The 21,433-nt window shown below is 40.3% G+C and overlaps 1 protein-coding gene across 1 annotated transcript in view; it reads right to left on the reverse strand.

The window, feature by feature from the left end:
- The window catches only part of PTPRG (protein tyrosine phosphatase receptor type G), a 305,765-nt gene that overhangs the window by 52,073 nt on the left and 232,259 nt on the right, over window positions 1-21,433 (reverse strand). Inside the window, 1 exon segment of the mRNA XM_005420237.2 lies at window positions 15,737-15,869. Within this exon segment, the coding sequence (XP_005420294.2) occupies window positions 15,737-15,869 (133 nt within the window).

A 21,433-nucleotide genomic window follows, 5' to 3' on the forward strand; every position in this document is an offset into this window, starting at 1 on the left:
CTGTGAGAACATTTCTACAAAATAAATAGCATCATCAACAACAACATAAACAAACACCAAGATAATGCCAAAAAGGATTCAAAGTACGAAGTGTGTCAGAAAAGTTACCACAATGTCTATTAACAGGCTTCTAATTACACAGAAGAGCCAAGAATTAAAAAAATCATAAAATAACAGACATAGAAGAGATTTTCCATTAAAAAAAAAAAGTTGCAATTATTTTGAAAATTAGAAACAGAAAACTAGAAATGAGTTTTATCCTCATGACAAACTCTTTTGCACTAAGCACACACTCAGGCAAATAAAACATTGCTCTCCCGTTGTCTTGATCACTGTGTAGAAAGAGCTACTAACCACAGGAGCAGAACATTTTGATTCAGGACAAAAGTTCACTGCAGATAAGCAAAACAGGAGAAATTCACTCAACCTGTGTGAACCTCTAATTATTAGAGCCCTTAACACCAGATACAGTTTAATATATTTTCTATTTATGGACTGTTCTCTTTATTTGCACTACTTCTAAACATTAAACTTGATAACCTTTCAGTGTTGATAAATGTGGGACTGGGGAAAAGGAGACAAAAGCCCCACAAGAACTGCAGTTCACATCTTAGGAAAAATGTGTTTCTTGAGGTATGAAGAAATGTGCCTGGATGCACAAGGCACTTGCTCAGAAGCAGATATGTAATTAAACACAAGCTCTTGGCTCTGCATTTCCCTTTCTTGAAGCTCATGAAGGGCTGTGGCTGCTCTGGCAGACACAGTGTCCTGGAGGAACATTGTAGATGTCTGCTCCCAGGTGAGCTGTTCAGCTCTGGCACCTCTAGCAATCCACATCATTTTCCTCCTGCTGTATTCATGCATTTCATTTCTGTGCTCTGATGTGATCTTTGGTGGTGCTTTGGCTGCTATCAGACTGTGAGCTTGGGGGAAGAAAAGACAGGAGCCATCACCATGGCCAGCCAGACACATCCAGGTGTGCAGCAAAGGGAGATTCCAGTGGGGAATGAGCTCCAGCTGTTAGACCCACCCCAAATATTTTCATCTCTGCTCATATCTGGGAAATGTAGTAACAAGTTCCTGCTTTATTCTAGTGCTTTAATTCAAGGACTTTTGTGAGCTAAAAACGTTGAAAATGCAGACTAAACAGCAGAGTATTTTGCCACTATTTCTGGTAGTTTTGTCCCAGACATTTGGTTTCAGATCTGTGATTTCCTGTCGAGAACACACAAGTGTGAAATACTTGTTGATCCGTTTATTCATTTGCCTCCTGGCTGATCACAGCCATTTTGACAGAATGGATAAATTGACTTGCTCCTTGTTGTGTTTTTTTTTCCCCACATGCTTCTCTATCAGCCTGGAAGCACTGCCCTGGCTATCACTCCTACACCCTCACTTTACATTCTGCACCCTCCTTTTAGAGGCTTGCTAAGCCAATTTCACACAATACCCAGGTTGTCTGAAATGCCACAAACAAACTCTTGCTATAGCAGCTTCTGCAACTCCATCTGCCAGATGAAAACAATACATAATATTTAGAGAATATATTTTTGAACAATTCAAACTCAATGAATACTTTACATCACTCTTTATAACACAAGATCTATCTGATAATTGCACTTGGTTTCTTGAGGCAGAACTTAGCCATTTATCTACAGCACATCTCAGCAAACCTTCTATTTTTCCAAATCACAAATAAACACTGCAGTTTGGAAAGGGGACAACTCTTGATCATCCTCATTGAGGAAATGGCAAAGGTAACAGCTTCAAGTGATCAGGCAAAAGCTTGTTACATCAGCAGAAGATTTTCAGTGCAAAGTACTTTCAGCAGGCTAACAAATGAGTCATTTTTCTCCTGCAGATATGTAGCAGGACTGTGCATTAATTGATGTGTCCTTTATTGCAAAACACACTGTCTCCCTCTGGAGAGGGAGGTCTGGAGCAATGGGATGCAGCATTGTCAGGAAAAAGCTGAATAATGTAGACTTGGCACCACATAGTAACTAAATGTTGATTCATGGATATTATGAGACATTCAAGGGGACAGGTCCCAGGTTCCAAATTATGCTCCATTCTTGTATTGCCTCTGTGTGATCATAGCAAGTTTGCATAGAATTTGCTGCTCCCGCTTCTAATTGGATTCCTGCAAAGGGCATTTTGCTGTGCCATGAGCTTATCACTTTATATCCTGCTTTAACTCCAAACCACTCAATTAATATTAAATTCCATTTATTATAAAAACATTTGTTTCTACCCACACAATGCAATCAGCAGCCATCTCATTAATATTAATTTCACAAAATGACCCACTGATGTTAAGATCTCAGACACAGCTAGTAACTTTAAAAGGGGAAAATATGTGAAGCCAAGAAGGTCAAGACAGAACATGAGTTGCAACAGAAAGCATTCAACCCATATGTATTTAACTCCTTCTCTGCAGAAGGCTCAGTAAATACAACAAGATTGCTGGAGAGCAAGGACAACGTCAATGTTAATCCAGTCACCAGAACAATAGAGTGAGGTTGCCAGTACATCTCTCTCTGGGATGGGAAGTTGCTGTACTTGGCACACCAAGGGAAAAAACTCTGGAAAAAGGATGGAAGGGGAATGCTTATCCCCTGCCTCATTTCCCCAAAGAGGTGAGCGGCCTACTTTCCACATTTATAAAACACAAACAAAACCCAAATCACAACATTGAGAACTGTGGACAGCCTTAAACCGTGGGCTAAGGTTAAAGACCCTTTTCTTCAGAATCCTCTTCTGTGGTCATCACACAGGAAATTAGCACAGCCTGTCCCACCTTTACAGTGCAGAAGCTCCACTGGACTCAACACTCACTGCCCAGAGAATGAAAGAGAAGAAGGCTGCAGATGGGTTTAAGTGTTTCATGAATGCTGGTGTAAAGCTCAGAGATTCTCTTGCACAGTTTTGGCACAAGGAAGCATTGGTAAGGAAAGAGAGGATCCAAGTGCAAGCTCAGACCCTACAGACAGCACTGCAACTCACTAACACACAGATTTTTCATTGCCCCATGGGCCCAGCTGCAGCTTGGTGAAATGGGATCATTTCTCCTGTGCTCAGCCATGCCCTGCTGTTTCCTCATGCAGAAAGATCCTGAGAGTGAGATTACACAGCCAGACACAGGGAGATGAAGCAGCAGCTGAGAATGTGCATCAAATGCAGTGATCTCTTCTGCTCTCTTATTCTCTGCACTTTGAATAAAACCAAGCTGCAGGGACAACAGGTCTCTTTCTAGTAGTCTCCACCTGAACCTTTAAGCTATAGAACAGGGGACTGGTTCTCTGCAGCTCTGTGGCTAACAAAACCACACACTGAACTCTCACCTTCTGCTATCACAAAGACCTCGACTAATTCCCTGCAGCACATCAGCACTGCCTTTGAAAAGGTCCAGGCTCTGTAAAAAAACAGAGGGAAACTATACTTATGGGCTTTTAAAGATGTCAAGGATTTCCTCACAGAGACGTCAATATAAATATTTCTTCTTCACATCAACTTCTTTTATTAATCAGATCACACATGGCAACTCCCTACGTGGCACCACTGAGGGCTCACCCCATCAGCATAAAACCTTCCAAAATGATCACCTTGGGTTTGCCACTGGGATAACAATGCTTTTACACCTAGAATTAAAGAGATGAATTGACAGGGCCTTGGAAATCAATATGTAACACAGGCACCTAACTCCAACACTATTTCACTGGCCCGTTTCTTCCCACAGATTCTTCCCATGTTCACAACAGGGTATGGCTCAATAAACCAGAGAAAGGAGAAAGGACTCCTGTTGTACTGCTGTCACCTTTGTGCTTTGCTTTCAGGGCTTTCTTCTTCCAGATTTTGAAGTAAAACCATATTTTGGAAGCACAGCAAAGCCCCAGCCACAGGCTCTGGCTCTGACAGCCAAATACACTTCAGACAGTACAGAGCCCATCTAGGTCAGGTCCCCCCATCCTGGTCTCTACCATCCCATTATATGGAGCAGAAAATTCCTCACCATCCATTTTCTTGAAGCTGTTTGTGTGAGGACCTGAGTCAAATTCTTCCCTCAAAGAACTGAACTGGCATTTTTACCATTGAGACTGGAGCAGTTGTGAAGTGCCCGACCATTTCTGAAGAGCCATTGGGGACCTGGTGCCAGCTCCTTATCCACAGATGACAATCATTGCCATAAGCAGAAGAAAAAGGCTTCTGCCCTCCTGACTGCAGCCAAGTGCTCCACAGGAGTTGGCTTTGCAGTGATAAATGTCACGTTTACAATGGGTTTTGCAACATGAAAGTCCATAATTTGCTTTCCAGGGACCTGTGCTTGATTATCAGGAGAGTCAGAAGCATCCAGTGAAGTCTAATGAATAGAATTAACACATCATTTAAACAGGGAGCAATATGTATGCAAATGAGAAAAAGTTAAAAATAAGAGTTCAAGCCATAATTTCAGAAAACGTAGACTGCATCCTTATGAAATATGGATGTTTCAATTCATCTCATATCTTTACATCTATGTTAACTGCTTTGCATGTGAACAATAGGGTGCATCAAGCCCATTTTGATTTTTATATTTGAACCTGGACTTATAAAATAGATTATATTGAAACATGAATAATATATATGCTAATTAAAGACTGCATTTAATGATATAAATAAAGACAAAGACCAACAGAGGCTAATTTCCATTTGCAAATTTCCTAATTACTATATTTTCCTTTAGAAAGCAGAAACTTTATTTCCATAGTCTCAGGAAAAAGAAGACAATCTTTTCTTTGCTCAAATTATTTAAAAAATCCTTTCATCTCTTTTATTCTTTAGGATTGATCTCCACAGAGATACAATTGCTTTGCCTAGATAGATTCAGTATTAAATAGAACCCAAGTCAAACTATGGTGATTTGTGCATGCAAATGGTGTGCTTTAATTATTAAATATTATTCTTTTTTTTTCTAATAAGGAATTACTGCTAATAAATATAAAGGTTAGAAACCACTCCATACCATAAACATGCGCAGAATAACTGTGGCAAATGTAAACCTAGGAAATGTCCTTGGTGCTTGAAAAGCTGTTCATCATTCTCTCCCTTCCCCTCCACGTCCCCAAAAACAGTACAAGGACACAGGACAATTGTACAGTTGTAGGGAGACAAGGTGTTAGCAGAAAACATGACTTCTGTCACACAAGACTTAGAGAAAAGCCTGCTGGAAAATAAGCAGGTCGCAGGAAAAGCACTTTTAAGTTAAAAGGCTTGTTTCTTAAAGTGAGGAAATATTATATTCATTCATTCATATGCGTATGAAGCCTGCAATGATATCTAGGCCAGGAGAATATTTTTTTGCTGTTGTATAAATGTTGGTTCTGTGGATAAAGCCCAGATTCAGCCTTAACTGACTAAACCAGCATTTGCAATTTGCTCTTCTGAGCCTGCAAAGCAAACCCATTTACTCCCTGATTGAAACAGCACACTTGAATGCTTCAAAAATAAGGAGCTGTATAAATGGGCAGAAACTTACCATTTTGGTACGTTTATGTCCCAAGCTTTTATTAAAAAGCAAAACAAAACCCAACAAAATAAACTGAAATAATAAGGCAGGCATGAGCACTGGCTCTTCCCAGCTTTCACTTAAGTCTGCAATACCAGTCACTGTTACAGATGAGCACTGAAAGTTAGGAAACTTTTAAGACTCTGGAGAGAGTAAATGATGATGATTTTTAATGATGATGTGGTTCCTACAAAATGCAAGGAATTTTACCAGCACTGACTGGAAACCTTCTGATGGTGGTTAAAAAATGCCTGTGGAGAGTGAATCACTGCACAGAAATCCATCCATTTAACTGATAATTTGATCAGAAACATAAAACAATTTTGAACTTTCAGGGAACAGAACATTTGTAATTAATAAGGACTGTCTTTATTTTACTTTTTTTTAACATTCACAATATTTTTACAATTCAAATTTGGCTCATTTCTGCTACTTTATATTTGTAGGACAATTCAAAAAGGTTTTGCTCTTTCTTGGAAAAGACAGGGTTTCCAAAATATGAAACAACCCACCAATCAAGACCCAGGCATGCCGCCTACGCCTGTTTCAGCTTAAAACTTGGAACTCAAATGGATTTTAACCTGTAAGTCAATAGAGTAAAACACATGCTGTTTATAGCAATAGAGGAACTGTTTTCTTTTAAACCAACCAACTCAGCATTCTACAATAAACTGAATGAATTCCTGTACTTGCAACATTTGTAACAGCAGCACAACGTGTTGCGCATTCCAAAGTCTTGTTTTTCCCCAAATTGCACAGGTTTTAAGAACAGTAAAATGAAGTTCACCCCTGCTTGTTATTGTTTTACTAGTTTGCTGGTTCCCAGTATTTATCCAAGCAGCTAAGGTTGCCAAATTGATTTAATATTCTTACCCTATAATTTTACACTCAGACTATGTCCTGCTGTGAAATAGCTGGTGCTAATGTTAGTCCAAATGCTGCCATGGGACTGAGGACAGGAGAGGGCCTTTCAATAGCTATATTTTATGGTTACAAGGAGAGAGAAAAAATATAATTTATCTGGTTGCTGTGGTTAATTCACAGTTTCACAGCAGAGGTATACTGTTCCCTCAGGGTGCATCTAGCTGTATTATAGGATATTTCATTCACAGTTTGTCTGAGACATTACTCTAGCTCTGAACCTGCCAGTTTATGAGAGTGAATCTACTCCAGAGATACCTGCATGCACTTTAACACATACTCTTGCAAACTAAGAATATTATAGAAAAGAAATTAACTAGCAGCAGACTAACTGACAATGAGGATGCAAATTGTTTCTTAGAGCTGGGAAGGGGAATAGAAAAAGAGTGCATCAATTTCTTAATAGAGCCTTCTTTTATAAAGTGATGTAATTTCACAAAAATTGTGAAATTTGTTTCTCTTTTAAAATATCTCACAGCTTTAAAAGTCAGAGTTCAAAAATTTTAAAGCTGTATAAGAGTTTCCTCTACAGTAACTTACAACAGACCCAGCAAATGAGTAGGAGATGCCAGTGGTACCTGGCATCCACTACCACTGTAGTTATGAGAAAACCCACACTCCTCATGGCGTATTATTTCTGAGCACTTAAAAACCTGTTCTTAATGGAGATTAATAAGACTATTTTGATATTTAAAAGAATTTTTGATATTTAAAAAATATTTGTTAAAACTATTAAACCAGTAACTGCGCAGATAAAATCTTGCTCTTTTTTCCCCAGACCTCACTATTACAACAGCACTGGGGAAAGCATTTCCAGAGAAAAAAATATGTCTGCAATTAATCCATTTAATTAGTTCCACAGAGACAAAGCAGTAAGATCGATTGCAGCTGTGCAGATCCCTCCTTGCCTGACCTCAGCTGCCCTTGACCGTTCTCCTTTGCTCTCTCTGCAGAAGAAGGTATTTTTGGAAATGTTGGGGAAATTCTGCTACACCTCTAAACAACGCACTGAGGAAAGGTGTCAACAGCAGTTCTCCAACTTGCTGCCAAGACTTTTGCATAAGCTTCACCCCCTTAGGATGGCCTATGGGCAAACTACAGCATGAATGTCTCAGCTCTTATGGGACACATCATACAGCAAATTAAAAATAAAAATTATACTTTTTGTGTTTGAGAATTTTCAAGGTCACCAACATGATATTTTGAATTTTAGTCTTCCACACCCAAAGCACATATTGTCCTGTTCTGTGACTCATGATTGCATGCTTGACATTATCTTTCAAAATAAAGCGGATGCACATCTAGGGTCCTACTGAGTTCAGTGGCCACGTCCATAGAAGTGCCTGCAGGAAGATGTTCACACAACTGACCCATAAGCTTCAGTTTAAGAGTGACAGGCAGGCTTCTACCCTGTGATTTACAGGGCAATATATCACATGTACTATCCCTCCTCTTTTCTCACTTCCACGTGTGCTTTAAAGCTGGCACTGCAGAACCGTGGAGAACAGGCCTGCAAGCTCCTGTGAGGGACCAGACTCCTGTGGTGCATCCTCACTGGAGCTGCTTAGCCTTGTCTGAAACCTAGAAATGATGGAAATTCTATAGAACACCACTTCATTGTCCTTCCTATCATTTCCTGTTTCTAATGTCCAACTGAAATTTCCCTCTTGCTGTAATTTAAGCCAAAGGCCCCTCACATCTGCAGCATGATGGGTGCAGAAGATGATGGATTCCTTGCAGACCCCCTCCATGGACTCAAGCACTTGCCTCCACTGTCTGCTAACAGCTCTGCCTGCCCCAAACAATCTTCCTTGCAGAAAAGGTGAATCACGTAAAAAAACCCAGAGTCCTCTCTTATTTACACCTGGAGATACATCAGGCTGCTATAAAACTGTATTTGCTTTTTATTTACAGGACAGCTGAGAGGAGAACACTGATTCATGAAATTCAGATGAAGGCTGGCCATATGGGACACAGGAAGAAGCTGGCTTCAAATATCTGGCAAGAAGAAATTTGATACTGCAATTACATACTCCTGAGAACCTATTTAAGATGATACAGGGCCCTCAGTCATGTGGACTTAAATTTACAATGGCAAAGTCTGTTGTAGCTGGCAAAAGTTATTCAGGAATCCCTCTGTTAACACCAGCAGGATGGCTCAGGTCTGAAGCAAAATCTTAGACAGTCCTATTTCCTTGAAATGGGACATTTCTGGGTTGGAATGTGCTTATTGATTTTGGTCCTGATGCTCTATAATTAGAATTAAAAATACTATTTTCTGAGCTTTGTCAATATCCTGATAGTTCTGGAAATCACCACTGATCTCCATTTAAGCTTAGCAAAAACCTGTTTCATTTCTCAAGACAAAATAGGTTGGTTTGTAAAGCGGCAGGCCACTGTTGGCCTCACCAGAAAGGAAATGGGATCTTGCAGAATTCTGTTTGGTGGCAAAAAATTAAACTTAGTGTTAATTAAAAAAGACTAAAAGTAACAGGCAGATAATGAGAGAACATGCCCCTTTCCACAGTCAAGCTCTTAAAAGATCATCCAGCATGCTTAAAAAGCAACTTTCCATCTGCAAATCTGTCTCTCTTTTTTGTCTAATGAGCCTGAGTTAGTCTGTTCAAAAGCCCAAATGGGCACCTGGGGCCAATTCAGCAGCAGGGGATCTGTTACCATAACAACTGACAACTCCCCTGATTTCTGAAAGGCCCTAAAGTAGCCTTTTGGGAAATGGTCATGGAACAAGAAGTTGGGGAGGAATGGTTGCAGGTGCAGGTCCTGGGCTCCTCTGCCTCAGCCCTTCCCACATGGAGCCAGCCCATGTCCCACCATCCTTGGGACCAGCTGGGCTCAGCTCCCCAGCCCATGTCCCACCATCCTTGGGACCACTGGGCTCAGCTCCCCAGCCCCGTGTCCCACCAGCCTTGGGACCACTGGGCTCAGCTCCCCTGCAGGAGGGGACAATAAAACCCCTAAGCCAGCACCATGAAGGGCAGCAGTGACACACTCAAGTTTGGTCTTGGGCTGTACCTGGAGCTCTTGCCCCAGGCTCTGTCCTCCTGGATGTAACAGCACAGATGCTGTCAGAGAAGTTTTCACATTGATTTTCCTCATAAAGGAAGAATGATGAGTGCTGAAAGTATGGTCCCAACAGCCAGAACAAGCAACCAGTGGCTGTCCTGAGCATCTGGCCTGAAAGTGAGGGCCTGATGTCAGCAGAGAAGATGAGGTCAGGTTCCAGAGTGGGATAAGAGGGAGCTGACCACAGGCCTGCTCCCTTTTAATGAAAATGAGCAGCATTTTGAGGTATTAAACACAGAAGGGCCTAAGATTCAGTACCTTTACCTCTCTGACACTGACAAAATCTCACACAACCTGGATCTTCTGCAATAAGAGCTGAAGTGCTTTTCCTGCATTGCCTGGATTGAGAGCAGATCACAGGACTCCAGATCAGGCTAGGTTGCATCCCATTGACTAGGCAGTGATCTGCTCCATCCCCATCCCTCAACATATGAGACTAAATGTGGCCATTCCCAGAGGAAAACAAAGGCAGGTCTTGTTCAGTATGAGCAAGGCACAGCTGGGCACTAAAAAAAGAGATGGAAGCTGCAAGAAGTTTCAGGTATGCCACTCACCTCCACAGTTATCCTTGTCTCCCTGGGGAGTTGCCTGTCTCCAGGGAGAAGGGAAGTCTCTTGTCCTTGTCAATTCTCCTCAGTGCCTGTGGTGACACAAGCTCTGGGGCACTGCCATTGCCAAGATGAGCACAGGTGCCTGGATGTGGTCCTCAGGCATCACTGAGGACAATGCTGGGGTGAGCATCCCCATCCATCCTTCTCATTCCTGCCCTGTGCTGCTCCCTCAGTTATGCTGGTACAGCTCTGCCCTGTTACTACATGAACCAGACTGGGAGCTAATCTGGTTTAAATCAGGACATGAAAACTCCTCTCATTTTTTTAAAAGTTTTTTTTTTAAAAACATGGATTATTTTGCAATCCAGCTCCTCACATGGTTGTACAAACATTTGCAGTGGGATCACAGAGGGCAGAACAAGGGCAGGAACAGAGGGCCCTGCCTGAACTGCTGCTGCTGAAATAAATACTCATGCAACTGCATCTGAGGCATTCTTAAAATTAACACCCGGGGTCTCAGAAAGTGTTACCACTCAAGATCCTCCATGGATGAGAAAATGAGAAGAATCACAAACATTTTAGAGTAAGCTGAAAGAAGCTTTTATCATTGTAAGCAAACAATTTTACAATGGTCTGTAAATTTGCAATGTTCCTTTTCTAATCAGTACAGTAGATGAACAACACATTGTGTACTCATAAAATAGAACCTAGAGATAGGTTCAAATAACAATTTCAGCACTTTTTACAACCTGGTACAGGCAGAAGTTTTTTTTTTTTTCTCCCAATTAAATTTTAACACTCTCTTAGCTAAGCAGCTGTGCAAGCTCCCCAGAATTTAACACCAAAAGGTAGTTGTCTGAGGCATGGTTATTAGACATGGTAAATATGAGGGTTCTTTATATTGCAGCTTTAGTTGCTATATTACAAGTTGATTTATAAATACAGCTGACCAAACTCCATTGCTATTCCACCAGTGTCAGAACTCAGATGCTGAAATATTGAACACCTGAGCTTGCTCCTAGTGAGATCTTTGCCGCTGAGTTCAACAACAACACTCTCAACCCGTAAGTGACTAGGCCTGAGGTCCCACAGAAATCAATGACTGAGTCAGAACAAAGAGCACATCTCCTGGTGCTCAGGGTGATTTCTCCTGCACAGAAAGGCACTGCCAGAGAAGTACAAGGCTCTGTCACAGGACTTGTCCCAATGATTCAGTTCAATTTGACAGGATGCTTAACAAAAACTTAAGAAAACTCTCTCTGTCTACTAAATTCTAGAGGGTTTTGCCTAAGGAAAATTAAAGACATCTTTTTCCCAAGCTGTCTCATATACACACACTGCTATAAAACAAGCAGTGCAAGCTTGCTTGCTCTTTGAAAGGCAGCAGCTGTGTTGTTCCAAAAATCCCCCCGAAAGTAAACCTATTAGCACTGTATAAACAGCTTGATTTAATAAGAAATGCAGTACAATATTCCCACTTTGTCTTTGGGATCCTGATGTTGATTGTGGCAATAATTCAAGGTGAATTATGGTATCTGTTCAAAAGAAAGAAAAAGAAAACTCTCCAGCTATAGTCATGAATGAATTTTTTCCTCTTAGCTGAAAATGAAAAATGGCTATAATTTAGTTCTCATTTAAAAGTTGCTGTTGGCTAAACTCTGAAATCTTAATTGCTTCTTAATATTCTCTGCTTATTTTTTCCCTTTGAAACCACAGTCTATAGAACTGTAGTGTTTAGATTAAAAATCAGAATGAAAAACAAACAGTGGAAGGTTACAACACTCTCCAAAAATATGTTATTTTCCTCCCAAATGACAGAACTTGCTGTGTATCAAAATATTTCATTTGATTTCCTGACTCTCCTGCACCTGTGTGGAGATGAAAGTGACACTAACCCTGGGTTTACCCCTAAGGGTCAATACTCAGGACTAGTTCAATTTGCTACAGAATATAGTGGAAGTTCTAGAAAAGACATGTTTCAAGCCATATTACAGTTCAGCATACTATAGGAACTCATCTTGCTGCAAAAAAGCTGAAGTCACACTCAATCCCTAAATAGTTTGGAGGTCACTACCAAACACACCCTGCAGTTCTCGGGGCTCGTAGCAAAGGCTGTGAGAGTAACAGTGGCAAAGACTGCAGACAATCCAAGTCAGATTTTAAACTGACCTTGAAGATCTGCAGATGGATCTCATGATACTGAGTCTGGGTATAAAATCACAGATGCAAAACAAATGCCCAGAAATGCAAAAATAAAGTGTTTGGGAAACAGCACCTCATGACGCCCACGTTTTAATGGGCTCTAGATGAGCAAGCAGTGCTCCAGTCCTTAAATCCCAGGGTACAGTTTTCAGAAACAGTCAGTTGCTGTCCCTACAGCACACAATTTCAGGAACCAGTATGAGGAAAGAAAGCAGAAGAAGAAGCACCATTGTTCCAATGCAAAAGTGAATGGTGAATCCATATGGTGAGTAAAACAAGGATCTGGTCTCCTCACCTTTTCTGTCTGCTAAGACTCAAATTCTCAACTTGGTGCTAAAAGAAATCAATTTAAGCACTAAAGGTCCTGGGAGCAACAGTCCCCTTCATCATGCCCATGACAGCTCAAGGATCAGCCAGGCCAGCCTTTCCTCGAGAGGAATCAAAGATGCACAGAAGCAAACTGAAAGTGCAGAATCATTGTCCCTCCTGCCCTGGGAGCCCAACTAGCAACAGCCCACAGCGGATGTCGTGGCTCGTGGTCACCCTGTGATTGTGCTCTCCTCATTTTTCTGGGATAAAAGGCAGCACAATTTTTGCAGCTTCATTATGCTGACCTAGTTTATCTTCCACTCTACCAACTTAAAATCACACAGGCCTCTTTGTGCAGCAGTGCCATTTAAAGTACTGAATCCAGGAAACTTTAGTAGAAAGGTAATTCAGAGCTCTGCTTGCCTGCAAGTTCCCATCCCTTTTCATTATTGAGATGGCCACCACACGAAAAAGATGGAAGTGACCCTTCCTCTTCAACATTAGTCATATTCTTTCACCATTTGTCCAGGATCCACATGAAAAAGAAACTGAGAGCAGCAAATTACCTCTGCAAATAAGCGAGTCTTCTTCAGAAATGGCACAGATCATTTCCAAATATATTCAGTTACAAGAAGTCTCTAAAACACAGCATGGAAGCTCAACAGATGGAAAAAGGAAATCTTCATCAAACAATGACAATCTCCTTTTCAAATAAGGGGAACAGAAAATGAAGATTCCTTACAAGAAGTCTTCTTCACGAAACTTATTTCTTTGCTATATCGTGGAATGAGCCACAAAGAGACCAAACAAAATTAATGCTCTGCCAAACCTTCCCGAGCAACTTCTCTAACTAACTCCTTATTTTGGATAATGGGGCACTGATGAGATGGAAACAAGCAGAAGGCTCTGCTTCATTGTTCCACTTATGTCACTACTGGTCTCAAATCATCTAATTCCACAAATGCTCAAAAAAGCAAAAACAAAAATAAAATTTGTTTTACCCTCACAATGCATTGCCAAGAGCAACTATGTCTCTTCTGCTTCTTCTAGTTCTCTGGGTTTTGATTTATAATGCTTTTTTTCTAACACCAAAACAAAGTACTGCTGTGCAAGAAAAGACCCCTTGGTCTAGCACGCCTGTCCCCTTGAGGGTTATCCTTTCATCACAAGTGATCCTCTGCTGTGCACTTCAATACCATGTTTCCCTTTCTGAAATATCTGTCTCAAACTCGTTTTCATGCCATTTGCTTTGATGGTATTATTCAGCAAATTATTCCATATGTTGCCCATTACATCTTAAGCTAAGTATTTTTTCCTGAAAATTCAAATTACTGCTCCTTTCAAACTTCTGAATTAGAGTCTGCAGTGCTTCAAAAGCTCTTTTTTTCCTTACTTTAAAACACTCACAGAGGTAAACATTTTTTTTTCCTGAGGAAAAGCAATCACACTGCATATGAAATGCTGTGCTGCAGCTTCAATGACGTGGTCTGCACAATGTGAAATGTTACTGGGAATGATTTGTGATCTACTTGCTTGTTGATTTATCGTAAAACACATGTGTATTTTTAATACACTCTTTGTATTTGTTAAAAATCTTCAGACCTAGACCCAGATTATTAGAAGGCAGTACATATGTCCTCAAGTTTGTTACTTTATGTCTTGCTTCATATTTATCAAAAAACTTTGACTGCTACATGACATAATTTTCATGTCTATAATAATTTTTAATCTCCACCAACTTTAATATCTTTTCAGGAACGGTATTGTTACTCTTTGAGTAAATTAAAACACAAATTTTACAGTTATCTCTCCTGCACCACTAGTGAAATTGCAAAGAAATGGAAATGTTTTGCAAACAATGATAGTACCAACATTCTTCTAGATAATAGCTGTTAGCATTGTATTTCAAAATCTTTCTGCCTTAAAAGAGCATTTTGTATCAACACTAGATAAATACTACTAATCCTTTATCCCAGTGTTTTGAGATATACCATATCCTTCCAGGACTTGCCTGTGAATGTGACCAAGTTTAGTACTTTAGATAAAGACAATATATATTCAAAAACAGCATAATACAATGGGATCTTTAGAACCTTTCCTATTCCAGCTTTTGTGCATATACCAATGCAATTTTCATTCACCATCTTACTGCAATGATGTTAATTACAAATTTTAATAGAAATTATTTTCACAAGACTATTGCCATCTACTTACTAATTCTTTCAAATGTTCTCAGCCTCAACAACTGGGTCAACTAATTGTCAGCAAAATGTGTACTGAAAAATAGCTTGGTACCTTTGTAATGGCTTCTGTAAATATAATGATCAATGGGCTGGTATTTCCCATCAAAGCTACTTTATCCCAGCTAATCAGATTTTGAAATCATTCCTAAATACCTTGTAGGTGGCTTATCCCTGGTTAATGTTAACTTCCAGACAAATGAGGGGCCTCTGGGTTCTGATTTTGACATGAGCAGGTGCTGCAGGTTTTGTTTACTCTAAATCAAATGGAGAAGGATTTGTTGATGCTAATCCTGGTCTCTACCACTGAGCCAATGCCCACTGGTGTGAATGACAGTGTCTCTTTGTAAGAGGCAATCTTTACTTTCAAGACCTTTCAGGCTGCACTTCTGAACTCTTCACCAATGCTAGAGAGCATTGCTGTGGAATTTGAAACAAGCTTACCCCACTTTCTTGAAGTACAGTCAAAGGAAGGAAAGTACTGCATAAGATCACACAGGAGGTTTGTGGCAAAGACATCCATGAAAGCAAGGCCAGTCTAACTGGGATTTTCTCCCACAATCACCCTTCCTGAAGGCTGAGACAAAGATAATTTTTTAGAGCTACTTTAGAGGGACTAATTTTGAAAATATTTGTCACCATTACAGCTGGCTCTACCATTGGTAGAACTGTATCAAGCTCATTTTCATGACATAAAAATCAGTATTTAAGACAACTGAATAGCTGGAAAGACAACAAAGCTGTTCTAGCACCCAGAGAACTATCTAATGCATCTATCACCGTAACTTCTAATAAAATAACAAAACAGAGGACAACATTAAAAACACCATCTGGAATGTGTTTCAAATCCTAATCAGTTTCCATTGATAAGGAAACAGGCTCACCTCCAGTAGACAAGCACAGCGATGAGAAGAATGAGGCACACGAAGGTCAGCGCTGAGACCACTATGAGTGGGATGATCCATTCCATTTTACCAGGAGAAGGTCTCGTGGCCATGCTGGAGCTGTTCTTGCCAGCTGTGTGTTAAACACATAACAAAACCAATCACTCGGTGGAAAAAAGAATTACTGTATGGAAAAATGTGTAAACAAAACAAATAGCTTATCCCTTTTACAGGCTATGAGTAAACAGAGCAGAGATCTCTAACTGCAGGGTGGGACTCCATTTGTCTTCAGTCTGAGACATGAGAGCACAGAAGTATGGTGTTTATTGCCACATATGGCTAGGATTTTACTACTGCCTGTAATTACGGTCTCTTAGACACTTTTAGGACTCTTTCGTGCAAGCACCTATTATCAGATGTAGAGCATCCCACTGAGCCAATGCTGTGCTCTGTCACCAGTGTTTGCAGATAAATGTACTCTGTTTCTCAACAGTGCAGGACAGCTCTGTTTGCAAAGCTCTGTGTAATACTTAGCTTTAGAAATAAAATTTTTGATAACTATCTTAAAATAAAAAATCCTCAACATGTTGGGTGTCATGTCACATCATTTGCAGAATTGTCACAATCTGGTGGGTTACTGCATACGAAAGCACTTTTCAGCATATGGATTGTCAAGATGGGTGGATGAATGAATGGATAGGATGTGTTGTAACTGACAGAAGAAATCATTATGCCACAGCTTTTGAACAAAATTAAAGTTTGTCAATGCCCTGAGATCTGGCTAAGTTAACTCCGCTTCACTTTTTGCATGACATCTCACTAAAATTATTGCATCATATATAAGATTAATATCTACAAGTTCTGCAAGTACTGGAGCCAATGAGCATAGACACTGCACCAGTGTATTTCAAAAGACATCTAATTTGTGCAAATTCATGTAGACTTGATGAATAAATTGGTTAGACAGAATGATAAAAGAAAAATGCAGAAGCAGATTCCATATCTTATTCATGTTTCCTAACAAACAGGCCGTGGTTGATCAATACCTGTCAACAGGACATAATGGGAAAGGATTAGTACAAACAGCTTCAGATTTCAAGGAGGATTGAAACATGCACACTTGACTTCTACTTTTAAGCCTGTGTGAGTCTTTCCTTACCAACATGCTTCCTCGCCCTCATTCAGTATTGTATTATCATAGCTTCTGAAACTGCTGCAAATCCTACCAGAACATAATTGCCTTTTCACCATAGGCAGGCAAAACACAGATAATTGGAAGTCACCAGATGTCACATAACATGAAGTCATACTCTATTTTAATAGCATTTAGATTACACTCCTCCATAGGCAGGAGTAAAATTCAACTAACGTGGAAGTAAAGGTTAATTGTAAATGCTTTTGCCTGACTGCTGAAAACAGAGCAAGGCTGCAGGCTGCTGCAAGCCCAGCAAGAAATCTTCCTGGTTTTGAGAACTAGGCTGATAGAGGTAATGCCCTTTAGCAAGCAGCCTAAATGATGTGCTAATCAGAAGGATGTTTGGGGGAAGTGAACGTGCACTTTGATTGAACGTCTTTGAATTCCTTGACTAGCAAAGAATAAGGAAAAGAGCAACCCCCAAATTAGAGCAAAGGCTTAGTCTCTGTATTTGCCAAACTTACGAAATGCTAAGTCTTGTGGCATCAGTTATTACCAGTGCATTTCAAATCATTTAAGAGCAAGAAAAAAAGTAAGCCTGTGAGGCGTTGCTAATCAGAATAGAAAAGGGACAAATCAAAAAACCATGTGATGAAATTAAATTTTGTAGGAGAGCCAAATAGTCCCACCACCTTATATCCATTAGGGTGTTGTTTCAGTTCTCTCCAATGACAATATTCTGTTTAGCTTCACCTCCACATCTTTCAACACAAAACCATATGTTTCTGTTTGCATGGGAAGAAAATTCAATTCCATTGTAAGCACAGCATGGGCTGGAGTCCCAATGCACACTGTTAAATTCTGCAGTGCTCATGATGCTCCTCTTAGTCAGTGTAGTGTGGAGAACACACAAATGTGCCCCTGCCAACTCCCTGTACCACAGATGTGAGGAGAAGAAAGTGCTCAGTATGCTGAGTGCCAGAATAGCAACTGCCATTCCCTAACGCTGATGGCTGAAATTCCAGTTGGGAATGCCCAAGCAGTGATGTGCTTCAGAAGAAAAGACACAGTTCCTGTGCTGGCTTTGAAGAAAATGTCTAAGGTGTTTTCCACTGTTTAAGTAATGTGTTGTGAGAGCTTAAACAAAGCAGTGCAAATAAAACTTGTACAAGAATGGCAGCTGGGGCCAGAGGTAGAGCAGTGCAGCTGGAGAGCTGGTGTCTGTCTTGAGTGTCATGGCAAAATAGCCTAAGAAAAGCCAGCGTGCTGGAAAAAGACGAAATGAAAACACACACACACACAAAAAGACAGATCTGGACCCCTACAGTTTCCTGTTCTCCCATATAACAAACCAGGATGAAATAAAAAAATAGTCACCATTTCATTCTTCTCCAAAGCAAGAATGTCAAGCCCTGGTAGTGTCAACAGCATATCCTTGTAACAGTGCCCACCATAAGCTGTACTTGGCAGGGGACGGGGAAAGCTTAAAAAACGGACTAGGAAACTCCATTTTTGCTAAGAAATGTAAACAGTTTCCAGTGGCATATGCCTTCGTTGAATTAATTCAGTTTGCCTTTTACTGGCTTGGAATTCATCCCAGTAGGAAGGAATAAAAATTATTACAGCATATCTGTTTCAGGAGGTCCCACACGATACAAGCCCTGGCACTACTAAATCCACTCCTGCATCTGGAAAAGTCCATAACTTCTGTGAACCTCCCATTCAGCAGTTCCACCCACGCACTGGAGTACTGGCACAGGGAGTACTGGATGGCATCAGGCAGCCAGGGAGGCTCTGGCAGTGCAATTCTTGCATAAAGGTCAAGGTAAGAAAGAGGCATTCTAGAGTTTGTGAAATGTGCTTTTTTTCTGTGTATTCCTGGAAAACGGTTCCTGAGAAAAGAAACATGTTTATTTCCCTTAAGTAACACTGCTTGCTATAATAAGCAACCATAGCTGTACTATATAACCTATCTACTTTTATCATTCCTTGCCATTGCACAAACTGCCAGGACAAAGTTCTGTTTGTTGTACCATTTCAGATACCATTAACCAAAGAAAAGCCCTGCTGCTGAACTGCCTCAGACCACAGGGTCTCCTAAGAGAAAGTCAGCTTGCTCATCTTTCCCTTGAGTAAATGAAGTTATGAATTCATACAAAGATATTAATTATGGAAAATAATATTGGCCATATTATTAAATGATGAAAAGGCAAACCTATGTTTTTTAAAGAAGTATTACCTTTGATACAAGCTTGTACCATGGTGCAGCTGTTACCCCCTATTTCTTCAAGGCACTCCTGCAGTATTCAGGCTTACAGGCCGTGCACTACTAAGCATGGCTTTTCACTGCTTTGTAACAGATGCCAATCATATTTAATCCTATATCTGAAATTCATAGTTTGCAGGCATTAAATAATTCAATTCTTTTACTTTCAAGCCATTCTGCTGTTTGCTCTTGTAAGCTACCATGTACATCTCTGAAGATATTTAAAAGCTGTCTGGACATCATCCTGATTAAAGTGCTATAGGGAACCCTTCTAAAGCAAGGAGACTGGACTGGCTGACTCCAGTGGTCCTTCCCAACTTTATACACACTGTGATTCTGTGTGAAAATGGCTGAAGTGCCACATGAAAATACAGCTTAATAATCCTTGCTGCAGATGGAGAAGAATTACACAGATGTTTAATTATGCTAATGAGGTAATCCCTAAAAGGCTTTTGTAACCTCAGACCTGGCAAAGACTGCTCTAAAATCCAATATTCAGTCTTTGTTAAATGCATACATCAGGCTTGAAATTTAACCCTGCACATCAAGATCTCTCTGTCTCTAAACTCCCCTCTCATGGGAGGAACTCAGCAGAGGTGGGTGAGCACTGAGGAATGGGAGGACCTGGCCGAAATTTGGATGAGGAGTCAAACCCATCTCTCTGTCCTCAGTGCCAGCTCACCACTCAGGCTTTTGCCCCTACCCCACAGCTATTACTTTGCTTACAACAGCCTACTTGTTAACTCCAATAAAAAAAAAAAAAAGACCTATTTAATTGTCTGGTACAATCAACAAAAAATCTGTGGGATAGTATCTGCTTTAGCCTGATTAAACTGAATCATCCTGCATTTCATCTTTTTCCTTTGCTTATTTTCTTTTTTTTTTTTCTTTCCCCTCCCTCTTTTGTAAGAGTATAATTTTAATTGCTGTTTTTCTGATTTTCAGGTTTCGGAGACATGGACAATGCTGAGCAGCTGTGTGTGTAACAGTTGCAGCCCAAAAGTACAATTAGTCTAATGTGGGCACCAAAACAGAGAAAAGGATGATCAGGGAAATGAAAGAGAAGAATGCAAGCAAGCATTCAGTGACAGAAGACAATCATTAGCATTGGCCAATACCACAGTCAGAAAGAGGCCAGTGCCATTTGGAAAGTAATGACATGGCCTCAGGAGAGGTGTTTGGTGTATGTACGTGTGAAGTAAGCACTGAAAGAAAATGAGCCTTGCTGCACTAATTGGCCTCGCACTTTCCCTGTAATTTCTCATGAGTTCCCTGTTCTCTAATCATGCACACTCATGAGTACTTCCCTCTTCAGTTATCTCCTTACAACTGCTAATTTGATGCTATATAATTAATTTTACAAATGTACATTGTTATGAAACAATTTTCTACTCTTTAAAATGATTAAACTTTCCACTCAGAAAAACATTTTTGAAATCTTGACAGCTTTTAAAACCTGCTTTTAAAAGATGCAGAAAAGATGCCAGAAGAAAAGATACATCCAAAAATGTTTCTGCCCACACATTGGGACAGAGTAAACTGCAGAGATGCTTTCTGCTTACTTTGGAAGTGGCCTTAACAGTCTTAGCTGTGCTGCTGCTCAGGAATCCTTTCAGACAATTCTGGCAGTGCCCCCTTGGCTTCACTTGTCTTGATTTCAGGCTTACCTTGTTATGGAAAACCTTTAAGGCCCTTTCTTACAGGAAGAGGTCTTGCTATGGCTGGAGTTTCACTGAACTCAACTCCTGGCATGAGTTAGGTCAGGTCTGTCTGTATGAATTGCAAATTTCCGTGTTACTGGGGAAAACAATTGAGCTGAAGCAACTAGTCTTAGGCTTTGTACTAGTCTAATTCACCAGCCTGTGTCTTTGGTAACCTAGATCCAGCGTGGAGCAAAGCTCCTTCTCCTGCATTCCCAAGTGTCTTCTCACAGGGTAGCACTCCCAAGAGGCCTCCTTCCTAACCCAAAGGTGATCAGGGCAAGTAGCAGGTTGAAAACTGCCTGACAGGCTCTCAAACCATATTCAGTGGGAGTATTGGCCTCTGAGGGTTTCCAGCTGAGGAGTAAGAAAAACAGCAGTGTATTTAAAAAAAAAAATCAGCACAACCTGTTGCAGGTTTTTCAGCTTCTGCATTGTTAATCTGATCTCTGACAGAACAGTTATGATTCACAGCATTACAGACTGGTCAGCATTTCTGTAACAAATGCTATTAAAGATTGGATTTAGATTTGTTTTTTAAATTGGTTCTGAGCTATAGCTGAATGCACAATATCTGCATTTTTTGTGTTTATCAA

Source organism: Geospiza fortis, unplaced genomic scaffold (assembly GCF_000277835.1).
Source record: "Geospiza fortis unplaced genomic scaffold, GeoFor_1.0 scaffold70, whole genome shotgun sequence".
Taxonomy (NCBI): Eukaryota; Metazoa; Chordata; class Aves; order Passeriformes; family Thraupidae; genus Geospiza; species Geospiza fortis.